General features: G+C 38.8%; 1 protein-coding gene and 1 pseudogene across 1 annotated transcript; both read right to left on the bottom strand.

The window, feature by feature from the left end:
* Nucleotides 1–3,144: 3,144 nt before the first annotated feature.
* LOC142832427 (olfactory receptor 4B1-like) lies at nucleotides 3,145–4,080 on the bottom strand (annotated as a pseudogene).
* Nucleotides 4,081–7,780: 3,700 nt separating this feature from the next.
* Nucleotides 7,781–15,337, bottom strand: LOC142832425 (olfactory receptor 4B13-like). Its single transcript, XM_075942822.1, has 5 exons — nucleotides 14,412–15,337; nucleotides 10,623–10,696; nucleotides 10,090–10,175; nucleotides 9,263–9,354; nucleotides 7,781–7,784 (listed from the first exon to the last, which is right to left on the bottom strand). The coding sequence occupies exons 1-5, from the start codon at nucleotides 15,320–15,322 to the stop codon at nucleotides 7,781–7,783; spliced, it is 1,167 nt and encodes a 388-aa protein (XP_075798937.1). The 5' UTR covers nucleotides 15,323–15,337.
* Between the last annotated feature and the right edge of the window lie 4,164 nt (nucleotides 15,338–19,501).

Here is a 19,501-nt window from a genome sequence, read left to right as displayed (position 1 = left end):
AGTTTGTCACACTTGGACTAATCAGATTCTTTAGATATATAGAGATTGTATTCCACATAGATAGGCAATCTTCAGTCACTTCAAAGATCTGTAGAATATGGCACTTAAATAACTTAGGTTTCTGTTGACGTGAGACACGATTACTAGTGTTGTCACCAATCTATTCCTGAGAGAATGTTGGGCACGGAAGACACTCCACTTGAAGCTTGTTTTCTTCTTGGCAAAACTGGCCTTTGGGCAAAGAACTGCCACTGACCACTGACAAAATGCATGGTGTCTAAGCAGGACAAGCAGGATATAAGAGAAAAGACTGCCAAACCTTGCCAAGACAGCGTAAGACAATTCTGAAATATTTCCTGCCTCTGAAAATGGTCTGTCAGTTACTCTAGGCCTTAGCCAAAGTTGGTTGCTCCAACACTGCAAATGAGACTTTGGATGATTGCCCAGGTAGCCAGTTGTCTTTTTCATTTATTGCACATTTTGGAAGTTGCTTGATTGTATTTCCTGTTTACTCAAGTAATATCATTTCCCTTCTCAGGTCTTTGATGGGGTTGAAGACTAGATAGTTGTAGTTACTTTCCTCTCATGACTTGGCCAAGCCATTTCTCACACAAGACTTAGACTCCTTAGGATAGGATAATTATTGAAACATTTAGCATATGTTTCTTGCTTGATATTGTTTGTGCTGGTTGTAATTCTAATTTTTATACTTGAAATTTGTTCTTATTGTATATAATTTTATATTAGGCTTGTAACTCTCTTATTTAAACAAAAGGGGAAGATGCTGTTGGAACTCTTTCAGCCAACATAGCCTTTAAGATACAAGCCCACTTGGGCATGGTCTCTTACAGTATAAATGCAGTTGTGAAGTTTGTGTGCCCTCGCTCTTTCTCTCTAGGCTGCTCTGCTCCTCTATTCAGTTCCTGTTCCCCACCCATACAGAGAACTATGATCTGCAAGGTTACTCCTCAATAAAGTGTCATTCATTATACTCAGTTCTGAGCTAGTGTGGGACTACTTTATACCACACATCTTCACCAACCCTTCTTTGTCTTATATATTAGAAATATGACCAATGTCCAGCAACATAATACCTTTTATTTACTGTAATGTATTCATGCAGTGGCACACCACTCAATAAAGAAAATAACAAATTATTGTAATCCATAGTACAAATGAGTTTCAAAGACATTAAAATCAGTGAAAGAGTTCCAATATAAAGAGAGAAACCATCATCCAAGTATTTCTGTGTATACAACAAGATGCTAAACTAACACCTAATGATAGAAATTAGAGCAGCCACCGCTGTTGGGTGAGGAGGAGGTGGTATACATGAAAGTACACAAGATAACGCACATGTCTTCTCTTAGATTTCAGGAAAACAGTGTGTAAATTTGTCAATAATCAATGGATTGCATTCTTAAGATCTTTAAATTTCACTGGATATAAATTCTGTATCAATTGAATACTACCGTTGTGAATGAAACTTCAGCACTCATCTCGGGACAGGAACTAAACTTGGAAAAGAAAGGCTTGATGACGGACAAACATGAGAGAGAATGTTTCTACGCTGAATTGTTTACTTCTTCACAACTCTCTTATTTTAGATTCTCTTTCTTGCAACCCAAACTGAATCTAAATGACATTTAAATATCTGAAGCTATACTTTCTGAATGATTAACTACTATTCCATTAACATCATAGAGTTGCTTTGAAGATTTTAAGAAGTAATATGAATGTGAAAGGCCTTGAAATATGCAAAAGCTATTTACTCACATAGAATTCATATCAATCACTCCGATAAAATTTTCAAGTAGAGATTTGGGACATTCCCATGGAGTTCATAAAGCTGATTATCTTTTAAACAAGATAATATATTAATGCCATTTTAATATCTATGGTTCAATTAAGGCAACTGCTAAGAAAATTCTTCCCTGATTCTTGGTATTTTCATATCTGCCCCAATCCTCTTCCAAATGGTAAATACTATTAGCATCACCTTGATGTCTTTATTCATCATATAGCTTAGTTCCTGTTATATATGACTTGCCATGTAAGGTTACCTGGAAAGAACACAGATGTAGAGGGTGAGGAAAAGGTTGATGATTCAGTACTGTCAGCCTAGGAAATATATGTGGAAAATCAGGAAAGGTACCCTAAGAGTACCTCCAAAATTGCAAGTGTGAAACAAGGTGAAATATGAACTTTTGTCATTAGATGCCAAGTTCCTTTCACATCCCAGAGTATGCTAACATTAGGGAGAAATGTCACAAAACTGGCAGGGTAGGATTTCATTTGTAAATTAAGATTCCCAGAGGAAAGCCACACACGTGTTTAAGATTCTAAAAAAACTTTGGGAGGCAGAAGCAGGCAGATCTTTGTGAGTTCGAGACCAGCCTGGTCTATAAGAGTTAGTTCCAGGACAGGCTCCAAAACCACAGAGAAACCCTGTCTCGAAAAACCAAAAAAAAAAAAAAAAGATTCTAAAAAACTGACTGATCAATTCGAATTTTATAATTATGGGTTGCTGGGGTGTTAGACTCATGCCAAATTATCATGAGCTAGCTTTAGTGTCATTAATAGCCATCCATTGTCTACCTCTGTGGCTAACCTAATGTCCTTGTGACTATCACATGAATCTTTGAGGTATTTAATTACTTAAAAGACCACCGACTTCACCAACTCAAAAATACCAGCACACACTATCTGAAGCCTATAGTAGAGATTTCATGCACACAGTGTTCCATAACCAATCAACCTGAAGTTCTCACCAATGTATTTGAAAAGTGTCTTGATGTATGACTTTTGGTTCTATTAACCTGTCACCACAGTGAAACCTAGTGTTTCATGTAACCTGAGTCTACGTTCTCACTTAATTCATATTGTTTTGTTCCTTTTGATGTGAGAGCTACATTTTGCATACACATGTTACAGAAGTTCTATTCATCAATCGTACACACTACAGATCACTAGAGAAGAGTTGTAAAATAGCCCAATACTCCAAAATACTGATACCTATGACATGATGGAAGTCAAATAAACACAAAACATGAGCATATAGATTTTGACTTGTGCCTTCACTGATTATGAAAGTCAGATTCAAGTTCTTGACATATTAGGCATGCTGTTTATAATTTCATGTTTCTAATTTTGTTCCACACTGGAGTTCACCTTCTTGCCCCATAACTTCTTCACAGCATTTTTCACCTCTGCATTCCTGAGTGTGTAGATGATGGGGTTCAGCATGGGGGTGATGACAGTGTAGAACACAGCCACAAGTTTGTCTTCAGTGTAGGTAGAGGCAGGTCTTAAGTAGAGGAAAATGGCGGGTCCAAAGAACAAAACAACCACCATGATATGAGAGGCACAGGTAGATAGGGCCTTCCGCCTCCCCTCAGCAGAATGATTTCTCAAGTTGAACAGGATGACAACGTAAGAGGACACCAAGAAAAGGAAGGAAAACACAGAGAATAATCCACTGTTAACAAACATAATAACCCCAACCACAAAGGTGTCAGTGCAGGCCAGCTTAAATAAGGGATGGAGGTCACAGAATTAATGGTCAATCACATTGGGACCACAAAATGGCAAGGGGATAGTGATAAAAATCTGAATTATGGAATGAAAAAAGCCCCCCACCCAGGAACCAGTCACCAGATGGTGACACATGCTCCTACTCATGATAGCTGTGTAGTAAAGAGGTTTGAAGATGGCCACATAACAACCATAGGCCATCACTGTAAGCAAGAGGATCTCAGTGACCCCAAAGAAATGGAAGAAGAAAATCTGAGCCAGACAGCCCTTCATGGAGATGGTTTTAACTCTGGCGAGTAAGTCAGTGATGAACTTAGGGACAACAGTAGAGGAGTAGCAGATCTCCACCAGGGACAAGGAGCTGAGGAAGATGTACATGGGAGAACGCAGACTCTTACTGATGTTGACTGTCACAACAATGAGGCCATTGCCCAGCACTGTGGCCAGGTACACAGGAAGGAACAGCGCAAAGCACACTTTCTGCACCTCTGGATCCTGGAAAAGGCCAGTGATGATCAGTTCAGTCACGTTATTAATGCTGACCATGGCGTCAGATCAAGTGTGCCAGAAACCAGTAGCTGAGGGACCTACAATAAAACAAGCAATAGCTGTGACATTATCCACAATGTTTGTATCACATCAAAGAGTGAAAAACTGCTTACAATATGTTGAGGTAAGCTTACTGAATATTAAACATTGTCTATTTAACAATTTATTTTAATTACCTTTCTTTTAATTATTAGAAAATGAAAATCAGTAGAAAATGAATAGTTAGAGAAATCAATATTTATTTGCCAAAGATCACATAATGTGGTAAAACTTAAGACTCAGACAAGTGCTTCTGACTGTGGGATTCTCTCTAATGCACATAAGATATTCAAAAAGCAGTGAAACACTCACGTGGAAAGCCTGTTTGTGTCATTTGCATAGCATTTAAATAGATGCCCTCCCACTAGGAAATCCCCTGGGTACATCTATGACTGACCCGTGTTCCCCATCTTTCTTTTTTGCACCTCAGGAACTTATTTTCTCACAGATTATTTTCCACCAAAGTCCCCTGCACTGTCTTCTTTCCTTGGCTACACACACTCTTTCCCCCTCCAATAATGTAAACAGATATGGCCCCTGTATACAAGTTTTGAGGGTATGGTGTCTAGATACCAGGACATTCTGGCTTTGGATGCATCTTATCCCAAGTGCATTTTCAGTGATGTCACCTTGGTTGATTGAAATGGGATGAGGTTGTGGGGACAGTATTTGCACATTGGAAACCAGCAACACTTCAGAGCTAAGTTTTTGTTAAGGAGAAAGAGTTGTTAAAACATTGCTAAAGGTGTGTGGAAGAGCATTTCCTCTCTACCCCTGATGTCTCCTTCCAAGGAGAGGATGCTGTAGAAACATATCTATAACATAGGGTATATATTCCATATCCTGACATAGAGGTGTGTACTGAATTTGAAAGGAAAAATTGGGTATACCCAACTGGGCTCTTTTCCTCTTTTGTGTGAAATGTTCCAGGACGAACTTCCAAATCTACTTCAAGGACAACTTCTGTCTGAGTACTATAGAGACAGTGTTCCCTTTGATGGGATCTGAAGTTGCCACAGCTGGTTGGATGTATCCAAAGCTGCTGCTGATAGCTGTATGTCTCCTTGTGTGAAGATCACTGATAACTAATATAAGACCATATTTGTTGCCATCTTTGTAAGAAAGAAAGGCAATCTTCCTCAAACTCAAATGCTATTTTTGTTAAGTTAGGCTAAAACCCATATAAACAAAATGACAAACCAAATTTATCAGACACCAAAACAATGTTTCTCATACTTTCTAAAGCAGGAAAAAATGCAAAGCATTAAATATACGTGAAAATATTCTCTCTACTCAAACAAGAGTCACAATAATATTTTAGGAAGAATATCTCTGTGTGGCAGAAATAAAAGGCAAGACTTCAGAAGAGAAAGAGAAGTCAGAAATTCATAGAAACAAAAACAAACTGACTCAAAGAGCTAATGCTTTTAAAGAAACCTTATTCAACTTCAAAATTACATTTAAATTCAAGGACACAACAAGGAATATGCTCAAATTCATCATGGCATGTGCTATGAAATAAGAACAATAATTTAGTGCAAGGCTTTTGAAACACCAAGAATGTCCGGTCACCTGAGAAATCAAGTTGCTAAATAGGGAGACAATGCAGAATCACTTTACCACATCTTCATTCAGAAGCAAAAAGATATGGACGGGTTAGGCGTACAAATGTTGGGGCTACACTGTGTTTTCACAGAAGACCTAAGAGCAAGTAAGACCTAGAACGTGTTCTGGTGATCCCATTACCCTCTAAGCTGCCTGATTTTAGAGCTTTGATGTCAACCTGTCATTCGTATGCCTAGCTCATTTCCCATATCCAACCAGCACACCACATTAATTTCACCTGTATGCATACCAGATCCCAAGTGTGTTCTTTCCTCCCCCATCTTGGGGTCATCTCCTCACACCAAGAAAGCTGATAACTAAATTACCAAAGTCCTTCACTTTCCAGCTGCCCTGCCCCATTCTTCCTGTAATGGAAATCAGAAAATTGCTTTACTACACCCTTCCTTCCTCAGATCACTCTGCTGCAAGCCTGAGTCCCTCTAACTATTGCTTAATGACTTTTCACCTGGAAATAACCAGGACAAGCCTGACTCCTTCTAACTAGTATTTAATGACTTGTCACCTGGAAATAACCAGGACAAGCCTGACTCCCTCTAACTAGTGTTTAATAACATGTCACCTGGAAATAACCAGGGCAAGCCTGAGTCCCTCTAACTAGTGTTTAATAACATGTCACCTGGAAATAACCAGGACAAGCCTGAGTTCCTCTCACTAGTGTTTAATAACATGTCACCTGGAAATAACCAGGGCAAACCTGGTCCCTCTAACTGACTTTTAATGGCTTTCAAATATGAGCCACCTCAACAATTCTTTTTATTGATCAACAAACTTCAACTTATCTATTTTGGAGTCAGACTCCTCTCTGCCTCTATAAACCTACACTGTTCATTGCACCAGAAACACCCACTCCTTGTCCCTTCTGGTCCTATGCATCTTCTCGGAGCAACTGCAGTCCTGTTGGTTCAGTGAGTTTGTATTGATTACACGATCTCATATTATATCTTCTCCTCTCTAAACACTGGGGAAATACTTCAACCATTTTCCTTACATACAAATCTAACCGCATTTCTTCTCTACTAAATCTTACCAACTATTCCCTACTGCCTTTAGCATGAGTTTTGATATCTTTAGAGGAAATGTAAGGCCCTTCTTAAGCTGACTATAAACTCCTTGCACCCTTATTGTCATCTGCTATCTGAACATTATGAGTCTTTATTCTAACTTAAAATGCTCTTACCTCTTTCTTTGGTATTCCTTCTAACTTGTACAATGAACATCACTGCTATGAGAATAAAGCTCGGTAGAATTCTGTCTCATTAGTACCCCATATTTGTTTCAAAGAAATTAATATGATCTTTTATTATTTCCGCTTCTGTATTTTTATCCCTTACTAAGAAATAAATCATCTAATGTTGAAATTACAATTTTTTTTGCAATTGTTTGCATCTTGGTGTTAATAGAAAACTTCCTAACATATCGCACCTTTATAAGTATTCTATATGAATTAATATATTTAGCATGTACAACAGACCTGTAAAATTGGTGTGATTATTGTCTCTCCCTTTTTACAAATGAGAAAACATAAACACATAGAAGTAAATTAGACTGTCTAGGTTTACACAGCAGCATAGCCAGGATTTGAAAGCTGGCAACCAGAGTACCACACCTGTGCTCTTTAACTACAACACTGTACATAGTAAGGACATGCCATGTGTGCGGCATGTAAGTAAAGAGAAATAAAAATGGCCAACTATTAGAAGCAGGGCATGTATTCATTTGACAAGTCAAACACAACTCTTACCTGATGTTCTATTGAAATATTTCTGATTCATTACAAAAAACAAAGGTAAATTTATTAGAACCATTCTGAGACACTCAGAGAGAAGAAAATTCATGTAAGGACCGATGTTTTCAAGCTTTGTCAACAAGAGGAAGAATACATTTGTAGCTTTCCTCAATGAAAAGTAACTCTTATTTACCTATCTACCATCTGAGACTTTTCTTATTTCTTCTCTCTATAATGCCCAATTCTCTGTTCCTACTCCTTCCCATAGCAGACAATAAATACATCATTTCAGTCCACTATGGTGCCTCACCTAGAAATAGAGAAGACAAAGTGATCAAGATATGGAAGCACAAATCAGTAGGTGAGTATGGAAACTATATATCAAATAATCTCTTTGAATTTGCATTACACCAAATGGTACCATGCCTGAGAAAAAACAGAAAGCAGAACTTTGTGTGTCAATTATGCCTGATCACGATGTGAAGCAATGGGACTGTTATTTTAATTATTAGCTCCAACTTCCTTAAATTCAAATGGTACCTCACAAGAACCCCCAAGTTACAAAGGACTTTAAAAATAGACTCTGTAATGCTGTGTAAAATTATCAATTTAAATAACAACAGTCTCCAAAATTTTATATCCAAAAGAAACTACCTCATTTAACAAATAAGCTCTGACTCTGGGAGCAAAATTCATGTCCAGCATCATGTGGTTGCTAGGAAACTTTGCACTTTGCTTCCTGGCAGATCACCTACCTTTAAGTCAGAAGAGCTGCTGTGTGCTTGCTCTGCCTTAAAAAAAAAATCGTAGAACAGTAGGGAATTCAAAGACTCCCAAGATGCACCCAACATGAAATTTATAATGCAGTGAGATGAGGATGACCTCTGTATACTTCCCTTTAAATCATGTTCTTAGCAAATAAAGTCATGTAACTAAGAGCACCACCCAACAGATATCTCACCAACTGCATGATGCACCAAATCCAGATCAATATCAGATAAACCTTCTAAGGGTGATACTGAAAGAATTCAGGGAGATATTTTACTTCCTATTCAAAGATGGAATGACATAAATGGAGAGAGGTCATGTCCACATCCTAGTTATTTCCAATTACCAGCTCAAAAAACAGTGCTTCTTCATAACATCTGGATCCTTAAAGGAACTATGTGGTGGGTACAACTATGACTCAAAGATCTGACCTATCCTCAAGGATAAATCACCAGTGGTCTTAGGAGCTTTATAAAGTAACAAATATAACACCTAAGACAAATCCCAAAGAAAATTCAAGGGGTTAGAATAGATGATGATATTTGAATCTAAGAAATAAAAGCCACAAAAAGCACCTGAAAAGTTAAGATCCAGTTGCATTGCAGGAATCCTACCTCCTAACTCAGACTCCAAGAGTTGTGATTAAGTGCATAGAATTTATACTATTTAAAATAAACGAAGCTACACACTGTAGTCAAGAGACCAACTTCCCCATAGAATTCCTGTTCTCTAGAGTAAAAATTTACCAAATGAAATATGATGCAAGGACAAAATCAGACGGCTTCAATTAATTACATACATAGCCATACAATTTTAGTGATGCAATGGAAAGGTAATGAATGAAACAAATTCAATGTATTTCCCCCATACATTTCCACTGAAAATAAATACCAGATCATAAATAAAATAGCCCAAAGGCACTAAGTCAGGGTAAGCAGTTGATGAACTATGCCACTCTACTCATACCATCATACCTGTTTCTTCTGAAATGAAAATGTTGGCTTTGCAAGCGCCACTCACCCCTGTTGATGTTTGCTGTAGCCATGGTCAACTTCACCATGATCGTTGACATTGTGGCTGACAGCAAGCCCTTGGGCCACATCTTCATTGAGCTGTTTGGAGAAAACTCTCCAAAGACAACAGGAAAATTTTATGCTTTAAAAACTAGAAAGAAAGGATCACTCCTTTCACAGAATTATTCCAAAATTCTTATTCCAGGATGACAACTTCACATGTTGTAATGTAGCATGTCCATCTATAGGAAGAAATTTGAGGAAGAGAACTTCAGCCTGAAGCAAACAGACACTGGCATCTTGCCCATGGAAAATGCTGGACCAATCACCAGCTGTTCCTAGTTTTTCAACTGCATTCCAAGACTGAGTGGCTAGATGGCAAACAGGTGATGTTAGCGAAAGTGAAAGAAGACATGAGCATTGTGGAAGCTACAGAGAGTTTAGGGTCCAAGAATGGTAAGACCAGAAAGAATATCTCCATTGCTGACTATGAACAACTCTAATTCTTTTGACTTTCAGACATATTACCCACAAGACCATTCCTTCTGTAGTTCAGGAAAGCATCTCTGCCCCCTCTACTCACCATACCAGAACAACCACTCTCACTAATTTTATTTAGAATCCATATTATCCTCATCACTCTCCGAGTCTAGTTCGATTGTGGAGTTAAGTTTATTATTATGAATCAAAACTAAATAGGAAAACACATACATACATATTGGAAGTGTTCATCTGTGTTCATCAAAACATCTTGTAATTACAAAGGTAAAAGGTGAAAAACATATGCACATATTCTCAAAAACAACAATATTCAAGAGAGCTTTCAGGCCTCACGGTCCCAGCAATATTCTGCTCCGTGGCAACGTCCACTGGTTTTGCTGAGTGACTGACTGACTCCACGGGTCTTACGTTGCAGGAACCTATTGGACAAGGGCTCATATGCTGGTCCAAATTTAGGCCACACAACTCCCAAAGGTGTTATATGTGATTTGACAAGCTAGTTCAGTAATGTACTTAGTGTAAGTATGAGGAGCTGAGTATAACAACCAGAACACAAATAGAGTGGAACGCTTAAAAGTTCCAGATAGGAAGAGAGAGGGAAGATTTTAAGGTTCATTGGTTACCCAGCTTAGCCAAATCAGCATACATTAGACAAATAAGGGATTCTGTTTTCAAACAAACAAACAAACAAACAAAAAACCAAGTGATCAACACATGGGAAATAATATTTGAAGTTGAGATCTGGCCTTCAGATGCTAGTGAACACAGATATACATACACACACATGCATATTCACACAGACACTCAAAAAATTCAACATGTATATTATCAGATTAAATAGTCAAGATAATCATATTGATGCTTACTAGTGTTTGTATTGATAAATGTAGGTAAAAACTGTTGTTCACAGAAGCTGGGCACCTTAACTCTCTGGCTATAGCTGGAAGACAATCAAAACATCCTAAGAATTTCAGAGCCAGAGATCCTTTAAAATTTAATAATGAAAAAAAATGTGCTCTTCAGTGTGAAAATGTGTAGTAATAAGGGCGGCGGCGGGGCTATGTCCCCAAAACCCCAGCCACCTGCCCGGCTAGCTTATGCCCCGAAATAATTACATAGACACTGTATTCTTTTAAACACTGCTTTGGCCCATTTCTATGTAGCTTCTTCTAGGCTAATTCTTACATATTAATTTAGCCCATTTCTAATCATCTGTGTAGCGCCCCTAGGTGCGCTTACCGGGAAGATTCTAGCCTAAGTCCATCCTGGGTCGGAGCTTCATAGCATGCGTCTTCCCTGGAGCAGGTAGCATGGCGTCTCTCTCTGAGGTGTCTGCTCCCCAGCGGAGAGCTGTCGAGTCTGACCTCACTTCCTCTTCCTCCCAGCGTTCTGTTCTGTTTACTCCACCCACCTAAGGGTGGGCCTATCAAATGGGCCTAGCAGTTTCTTTATTGCTTCGCCAATGAAATCAACAGATTGATATATGACACTCCCACATCAAAAATGTTCAAGTAGCATCTGTAAGGCTTGAGCATCAAGAATTGCACATCAGCCACAAGAGTTGTTTACATATCAATAGTTACAAAGCATTAGCTATGATATTCACATCTATTAGGAAGAGACCATGAATAGTCCTCTACTTGATAAATTATATTTTGAGGAACACATTTATAATCATTATACTAAAAACTGATAGAGCAATAAAAATTTTGGAAACAATTCTTCTCAAGAAGGAAAGCAATCCTTCACAAAGCAGGTGGTTTAAATCAGGACTCTACAAGTTTTCTGTATACGAAAAGGAAATAGCTGGGCAGTGGTGGCGCATGCCTTTAATCCCAGCACTCGGGAGGCAGAGGCAGGCGGATCTCTGTGCGTTCGAGGCCAGCCTGGTCTACAAGAGCTAGTTCCAGGACAGGCACCAAAAAGCTACGGAGAAACCCTGTCTCGAAAATCCAAAAAAAAAAAAAAAAAAAAAAAAGGAAAGGAAATAAAGTCATCCCAGGTAGAGCAACTTCTTGGGAAATTGATGGTCACTTGTGAACATTCATGCATGAACAAGAAACAGCAGAAGCAACAAGAAAATGAAGACTCTGTGCTGCCATTAAACACACTATTCGCCTAAAGCTTCAAACAACACATACAAAAAAGAAAAACAGGAAAATTCATAAGATTTAGTGGCACCAAAGATGCTCCATCTCTCTACTAAGAAAGGATGTTTTTTAGTACCATCCATCCATTTACCTTCAAATTTCATGATTTTATTTTTTAACAGTCAAGTGATATTTCATTGTAAACATGCCACCTTTTCTTGCTCCCTTCTTCTGTTAAGGGACATCTAGGTTCTTTCTAGTTTCTAGGTATTATGAGTAGAACAGTGATGAGCATGTCTGAGCAAGTTTCCTTGTGGTACAATGGAGTGTCTTTTGGGTATATGCCCAAGAATGGTATAGTTAGATCTTGAGGTGAATTGATTCCTATCTTTCTGAGTAACTGTCATACTGATTTCCATGGTGGCTGTACAAGTTTATACCCCTATCCGCAATAGATGAGTGCTCCCCTTAATTCACATGCTTTCCAGCATTGTGTTATTGATCTTATCCGTTTTGACAGGTATAAGATAAAATCTCAATGTACTTTTGATTTACATTTCCCTCATGGCTAAGGATGCTAAACATTTCTTAAATGTTTCTCAACTGCTTGCATTTCTCCTATTGAAAATTCTCTGATTAGGTTTGTACCCCATTTTCAACTGAATTATTTGGGTTTTGGATATCTTAGCTTCTTGAGTTATATATTTTGGATATCAGCCCTCTCTCAGACGCGGAGTTAATAAAAATCTTTTTCCATTCTGAGGATGCCTCTTAGTCCTCATGATATGTTCTTTGTCTTGCAAAAACTTTTTATTATTGTGAGGACCTGCTTATTAATTACTGATCTTAGTGCCTGTATTGACAGTGTTCCTGTTCAGAAAGCCATCTCTTCTGTGCTAATGTGTTCAGGCTGTTCCCCATTTTCTCTCCTATCAGGTTCAGTGTGTCTGGTTTTATGTTGAGGTCTTTGGTCCACTTAGGGTTGACTTTTGTCCAGGGTGCTGAGTATGGTCTATTTGAAATCTTCTACATACGGACATAAATCCACATACCTATAGATACCTAATTTTTTATAACAAAGACAGAAATTGACACTGGAAAAAAAGACATCATCTCCAATAAATGATGCTGATCAAATTGGAATGTGTATGTTATTTTTAGTATCATCTTCATTTATAAATTTTGAACATTGTAAGAGGCACTAAAGTAATTTCTTAAATGCCAAAATGTCACAAGAACTGAAATTGTTCACAGGACTTGTCTAGTGATCATAATTGGTATATCATACAAGATCCTAAGAAGCAATCAGAATAACAGAAAAATCCTTGGATGCAATTTAAATGATACATTTTCCACATAGAAGGGATAATCAGATTGTTAGCCTTATCCCCCAATATCTCCTGATTAATTCCTCTGGCTCATTCCCTTTCTAAGTTAAATGTAAAGAACTTTCTTTTTTTAAGTTGTTATCCTGAGGTATTTAAATAAATAAAGCAAAGAGTAAATTTACTCATAGGGTATTTATAAAAATATTCACCTTATGCTGGGTGCATCTGGGTAAAGAAATTTCTTCTAATGATTTGCATTGCTTCATAATAATTACAGGTGTAAACAATAATTAAATATTCAAAATTGCTAGTAGAGATGATGAGGAATTTTTCCAACATGAGAAATGCTAAGTGGTCAAGGTGATACACGTGACAATTTCCCCAATCAGATAGATTACTTTACATTTCATACATATATTGAGATTATTATATTCTACCCCATAAATTTGTTACTGTTTCTTTTTAAAACACATGTTTTTCTTTGGGAGAAAAGGTTCATTTTTTCTTCTTTTAATTACAACATTTCCCTTTCGCTTTCCTCCCACCAAACCTTCCAATTTAATTTTCCCCTCTCTCCTTCAAATTCACAGCCTCTTTTTTTCACTAATCATTATTGCATGCATATGTGTTTATATACATAAATATTCCTAAATATAATCCCATTCAGTCTGTAAAATGTTATTTGTATGTATGCTTTCAGGGCTTACCTAAAACTACGAATTTTTTAATGGGCTTTACATTTTCACTTGGCTTGAATATTCAAATCACTCAAGGCATGATAAAAGCAGTTACCAGGAAGATAATCAAGTTCCATAAACTTCCAGAGGGGCAGATCAGCATTGTGTTTGTAGGCAACACTAGGCTACCATGGAGTTTTGACCTATTAATAAGAATCACAGAAGCAGCAATGTGATATCCTTATGTCTATGACCACCATTTTATAATATCTCACAGAAAATAGATTCATGCCAGTGATAATTTACATATTTTAAAATAAACTCCTTCTTTTAGCTGTCTTTCACTCCATCCCTAGGGGTTTTTTTAGTTGTTTATTTGTTATATACCAATCCCAGTTCCCCCTCCCTCTTCTCCCATTCCCCTCTTTTCCCCCCATCTGACCTCCAATACGCTCCTCAGAGAACTTAAGGCCTCCCCTGGGAAGTCAACTAGGACTGTCCTCTTCCCTCATTGAGGCAGGGCTAAGGCCCTTCCCCTTCCCCATGACTAGCATCCTTACGTTTTTCTGACCCACAACTTTCTCATGGCATTTTTCACCTCTGAATTTCTGAGTGTGTAGATGATGGGGTACAGCATGGGGGTGATGACTGTGTAGAACACAGCCACAAGTTTGTCTTCAGTAAAAGTAGAGGAAGGTCTCATGTAGAGGAATATGGCAGGTCCAAAGAACAAGATGACCACAGTGATGTGAGAGGCACAGGTGGAAAGGGCCTTGCGCCTCCCCTCTGCAGAATGATTCCTCAAGTTGACAAGGATAATGACATAGGAAGACACCAAGACTAGGAAGGAACACAGAGCAATTAAGCCACTATTAGCCATTACGGTGACACTCTCCACAAAGGTATCAGTGCAAGCCAGCTTGAATAGCGGCTGGAGATCACAAAAGTAGTGATCAATCACATTGGGACCACAGAAGGGCAACTGAATAGTGATAAGAACCTGAATTAGAGAATGCAAAAAGCCCCCCAGCCACGAAACACCCACCAGCATGTGACACACTTGATGATTCATGATATTCATATAGTGAAGAGGTTTGCAGATGGCCACATAGCGATCATAGGCCATCACCACAAGCAAAAATATCTCAGCAACTCCCCAAAAATGGAAAAAGAATATCTGAGTCAGACAGCCCTTCAGGGAGATGGTTTTAACTTTGGCAAGTAAGTCAATGATGAACTTAGGGACAACAGTAGAGGAGTAACAGATCTCCACCAGGGACAAGGAGCTGAGGAAGATGTACATGGGGGAACGCAGACTCTTACTGACACTGACTACTGTGACAATGAGGCCATTGCCCAGCACTGTGGCCAGATACACGGGAAGGAACAGCAAAAAGCACACTTTCTGCACCTCTGGATCCTGAAAAAGGCCAGTGATGATCAGTTCAGTCACGTTATTTGCCTTGCCCATGTTTTCAGTTCAGGAGTGGACATCAGGCAGGGACCAGCCTGAAATTCAAAAAAAATGTAGCACCAGTTTATACAATTTACAGGATCTCAGAGGAAGCAAACCAGCAAACCACTTACTAATCATTCTTTACCCAATAGATAATAATTCGGAATTCAACATGGCACTCTAACATTTTATATTTTACTTAGTTTTATCACTGGAAAACAGAAATTCAGAGGAATGATTGCTTGCTCATAACCACACAGGCAAAGGTCACTTCTCAGTCCAGGACCATTCTTTCTAGCTTCTGGTACATACTTATGACAACGTATTCTGAATTTGGGCAGTCGTTCATGCTAAGAACCTGCATTTGTACTCCTTTACTGTATTTTGATACCTCTTCTTCTTCTGGGGAATTGGCATATTTCTTCCCCTCTATTCTTTGTTTCTTTCTTCTCTTTCTCAAGAACTATCCATTTCCTGTTGTATTAATGCATGTGAAAATATCTCACCAGTTATCAAGTAAATTCCCATAATATATAAAAAGAAATACACACTGTAAAAATCGATCAACATTTCTTTTTACTTGGAAAGATGATTAACAAATGAGAGATAGTAAGTACTAATGTTGAAGTTATTGTTGGCCTCATGTTTAGTTATTGACTTGAAGACCAGAGAACAAACTTCTGTCAAATGGATGCACAGGCACTTCCACAAGTGAGTTGCAAAGAAGTTTAAGCCAACACAAGTATTGGGGGCAGTGTGTCACAACCATTTAATAAATCTTTCCCAAGCTCTGTATTCGAGAGCACTACCTTGATATCTGTTTGTCAGTCAAAGCCACAGTATTTACATATTGTAAATCACCAAACACAACAAATCATTTTATTTTTATTAAGAAGACTCATTTTCAATCACACAACTTGGTAGAGACTATCAAAGAGAGATTTTTCTTCCCTGTTACAGTAAAAATACACTTCAGCCACACGCTATAGGAGATCTGAGTGGACTTAGAAGAAGAGACTAGGCATACACAGTAGGTCCTTACTCACTCCTCCTCCTCACGAGTATTTTAGATAGCATGCTTTTTCCTTGGAGCATTTATCTCTGTGTTTGTGTATATCCAATGCTGCCATGCCTGTGTGCATATGTTGTTCACACTCATGAGTAAACTACACAACAGCTCTTTGGACAGATGTAAACCACCATCTCCCTTATCATCTTCATCAACAAGGCAATACTTTCTGCTCACTCAAGTGCATCCCTTCTGAATTACTTCAGCTTTCATGGGGGCAGGAGCAGGTATACTAAGTTTCCCACAAACATAGAATGTATGAACTGATGCCACTTTACAACACGATAAACTAAATCATCTAAGTACATACCAAACCTATGGTGGAACTATATATCTACCCAAATAGGAAGCATACTCTCTTAACTTTACTGAGCAAGCAAGCAATTGTTATGTTACCAAAAGAAGAAATGAACTAGTCATTCATTAACAGAATCCATAGACAAAGGTATAAGAGAAGAGTTCAAATTAAATATGACCACTGTTAGAAATTTTAGGTGTATTTACTTAAATAAACACATAACTTTTCTGTGAGCTTAAACACAATTTAATCTTGATCTATTACAGAAATTAAGATAAATTTACTAGAACAAATATAAGACATCACTTGGAGATAGAATAATTGTGGAGCTCCACAGTGTTCCATGCTTCATTTCTAACTCCTTTGGGAATGACCCTTGCCTCTGAAAATTTCTCTCTCTCTCTCTCTCTCTCTCTCTCTCTCTCTCTCTCTCTCTCTCTCTCTCTCCCTCCCTCTCTTTCTCTCTGTCTCTCTCTCTGTCTCTCTCTTCCTCTCCTGCCTGTTCTTCTTCCTCTCCCTGTCCCCACTCACCCATTCAAACTCCCTCTGCCACTGAGATGGTAAGAAATACCTCTTGCTTTGCTTCATACTAGAACAAATGATAGAATATAGACCATGACTAATCAAAAATATGAGATCTCTTGATGTACTAATGTGACTGACCTTGGAATGAAGTAAAGAACCTCTACCAATATAGGTGCCAACCTGGCAATCCCCAAATAGTAAATTATAGTATGCATAACTGTAAAGGAATTTCAGTAACATCACATTTCATGCTATGGATTTTTTTAAAGATTTATTTATTTATTATGTATACAACATTCTGCCTCCATGTATGCCCACATGCCAGAGGAGGGTGCCAGATCTCATTACAAAGGGTTGTAAGCCACCATGTGGTTGCTGGGAATTGAACTCAGGACCTCTGGAAGAGCAGACGGTGCTCTAAACCACTGAGCCATCTCTCCAGCCCCCATGCTATGGATTTTATATCATTATTCTCTACTCAACCACCTCTTCATCTCGAAAGTGAATTCTTATGGCTCTAATAAAACAAAATTAACTAGTCCCAAATCCTATGTCAGCTGAGAAACTCTGCACCTTGCCACTAGTCACACCACCTACCTTTATATCAGAACAGCTGCTGTGCTCTTATGCATTCTTTGAACAACAAATAAAAATGAATAGCATGGAGGATCGGGATAAAGGAAGGTTGGATAGGGGAGCACGGAACCACAATTCTTAGTTAAGGGACCCACTTTAGTGTGGGCAAGAGACTTGACTCTAGAGGGGCTCCCAGGTGCCCAAGCTGAGGTCCCCAGTTAGTTCCCTGGGCAGCTGAGGATAGGGAACCTGAAATGACCCTACCCTAGAGCAATACTGACGAATATATTGCATATCATCCTAGAACTCGCATCTGGCGATGGATGGAGATAGAGACAGAGACCCACACTGGAGCACTGGACTGAGCTTCCAAGGTCCCAATGAGGAGCAGAAAGAGTGAGAACATGAGCAAAGATGTCGGGACCACGAGGAGTGCACCCACCCACTGAGACAGTGGAGATGATCTACTGGGAGCTCACCAAGGCCAGCTGGACTGTTACCAGAAAAAGCATGGGATAAAACTGGACTCTCGGAACATGGCGAACAATGAGGGCTGATGAGACGCCAAGGACATTGGCACGCGGTTTTGATCCTACGCAATGTGCTGGCTTGGTGGGAGCCTAGCCAGTCTGGATGTTCACCTTCCTAGATATGGATGGAGGGGGGAGGACCTAGGACTTACCACAGGGCAGGGAACCCTGACAGCTCTTTGGACTGGAAAGGGAGGGGGAGAGGAGTGGGGGGAAGGGGAGAGGGGTGGGAGGAGGGGGAGAAGAGTGGGAGGAGGGGGAGAAGAGTGGGAGGAGGGGGAGGGAAATGGGAGGCTGGTGGGAGGAGGTGGAAATTTGTTTTTTTTTTTCTTTTCTTTATCCTCCTTTTATCAATTAAAAAAAAGAAAAAAAAGAAAAAAAAACATGGAAAAAAAATGAATAGCATGAATTCAAATAAACTCAATGTGCTTCCAAGTCAGCATGATGTTAGGAACCCTGCTGGAACACACGGTTTGTTTGGACTTAGGAAAACTGGAGTGGAAAAATAACTCGATTTCTTGCCTGGAAATGCTGGTCCTGGAGCAAGCAAGATCTGTGGGCTGTTACCACCCAGCTGATTGAAGACCATCCACTCATACTCAACTAAGCCACTCTGGGAATAGTGCTTAAAAGAATTTAAAGACAGATTGTTCCAACTCCTTCTTTTTGTATATGGGGTGGCATGGGCTAAGAGGAGACAGTTGTCTTTCCCACACACTCTAATAATTTCTGGGTACTATGTAAGAAATCATCATTCTGTCAAAAAGTACTAGGCTATCATTGGTGATATGTGGTGATTATTGTTAAGGAGTTGGCTTTGTCTCCTAGAACATATCATCAAAAGGATCCTGGCAGCTTTTCAAAAGAAAAGACAGTAGGCAGAGTCTAATTTAAATCACAAAAGGGGAAAATTCACAGCATCTGCACTTAGATTTGCAATTTTGAAGGAAAAAAATCCTTAAGAATAGTAAACTGAGAGTCTCTGGATCCTGTTTTAATAAATAACTACCCACTCACACCAAGTGCAAGCATTGCAATTGAATTCCCACATACTAGAACTGTTTTTAGTAAATCAGCCCTCATGTTATAACCAAGAGACCAACTTCTCCATGGAATTTCTTTTCCCTAGAGTAAAACTTGCCAAATAAACTTGAAAAAAAGTTTCAATCTATTCCAATTATTTTTTCTGTCTCTTC

The sequence above is a fragment of the Microtus pennsylvanicus genome, chromosome 12 (genome assembly GCF_037038515.1).
Source record: "Microtus pennsylvanicus isolate mMicPen1 chromosome 12, mMicPen1.hap1, whole genome shotgun sequence".
In the NCBI taxonomy this organism is placed as follows: Eukaryota; Metazoa; Chordata; class Mammalia; order Rodentia; family Cricetidae; genus Microtus; species Microtus pennsylvanicus.
The sequence above is the reverse complement of the archived record's forward strand: the minus strand, read 5'-3'. Positions and strand labels throughout refer to the sequence as shown.

Bases quoted from the DNA above. Each gene is read 5' to 3' on its own strand.
- LOC142832425 (XM_075942822.1), bottom strand. From the start codon at position 15,322: ATGGGCAAGGCAAATAACGTGACTGAACTGATCATCACTGGCCTTTTT. The intron at 10,697-14,411 runs GTAAGGATGCTA...ATTGTCTTCCAG, and splicing joins AAGTTGTGGGTCAGAAAAAC to CTATAGCCAGAGAGTTAAGG. The intron at 10,176-10,622 runs GTAAGCATCAAT...CTTGTCCAATAG, and splicing joins ATTTATCAATACAAACACTA to GTTCCTGCAACGTAAGACCC.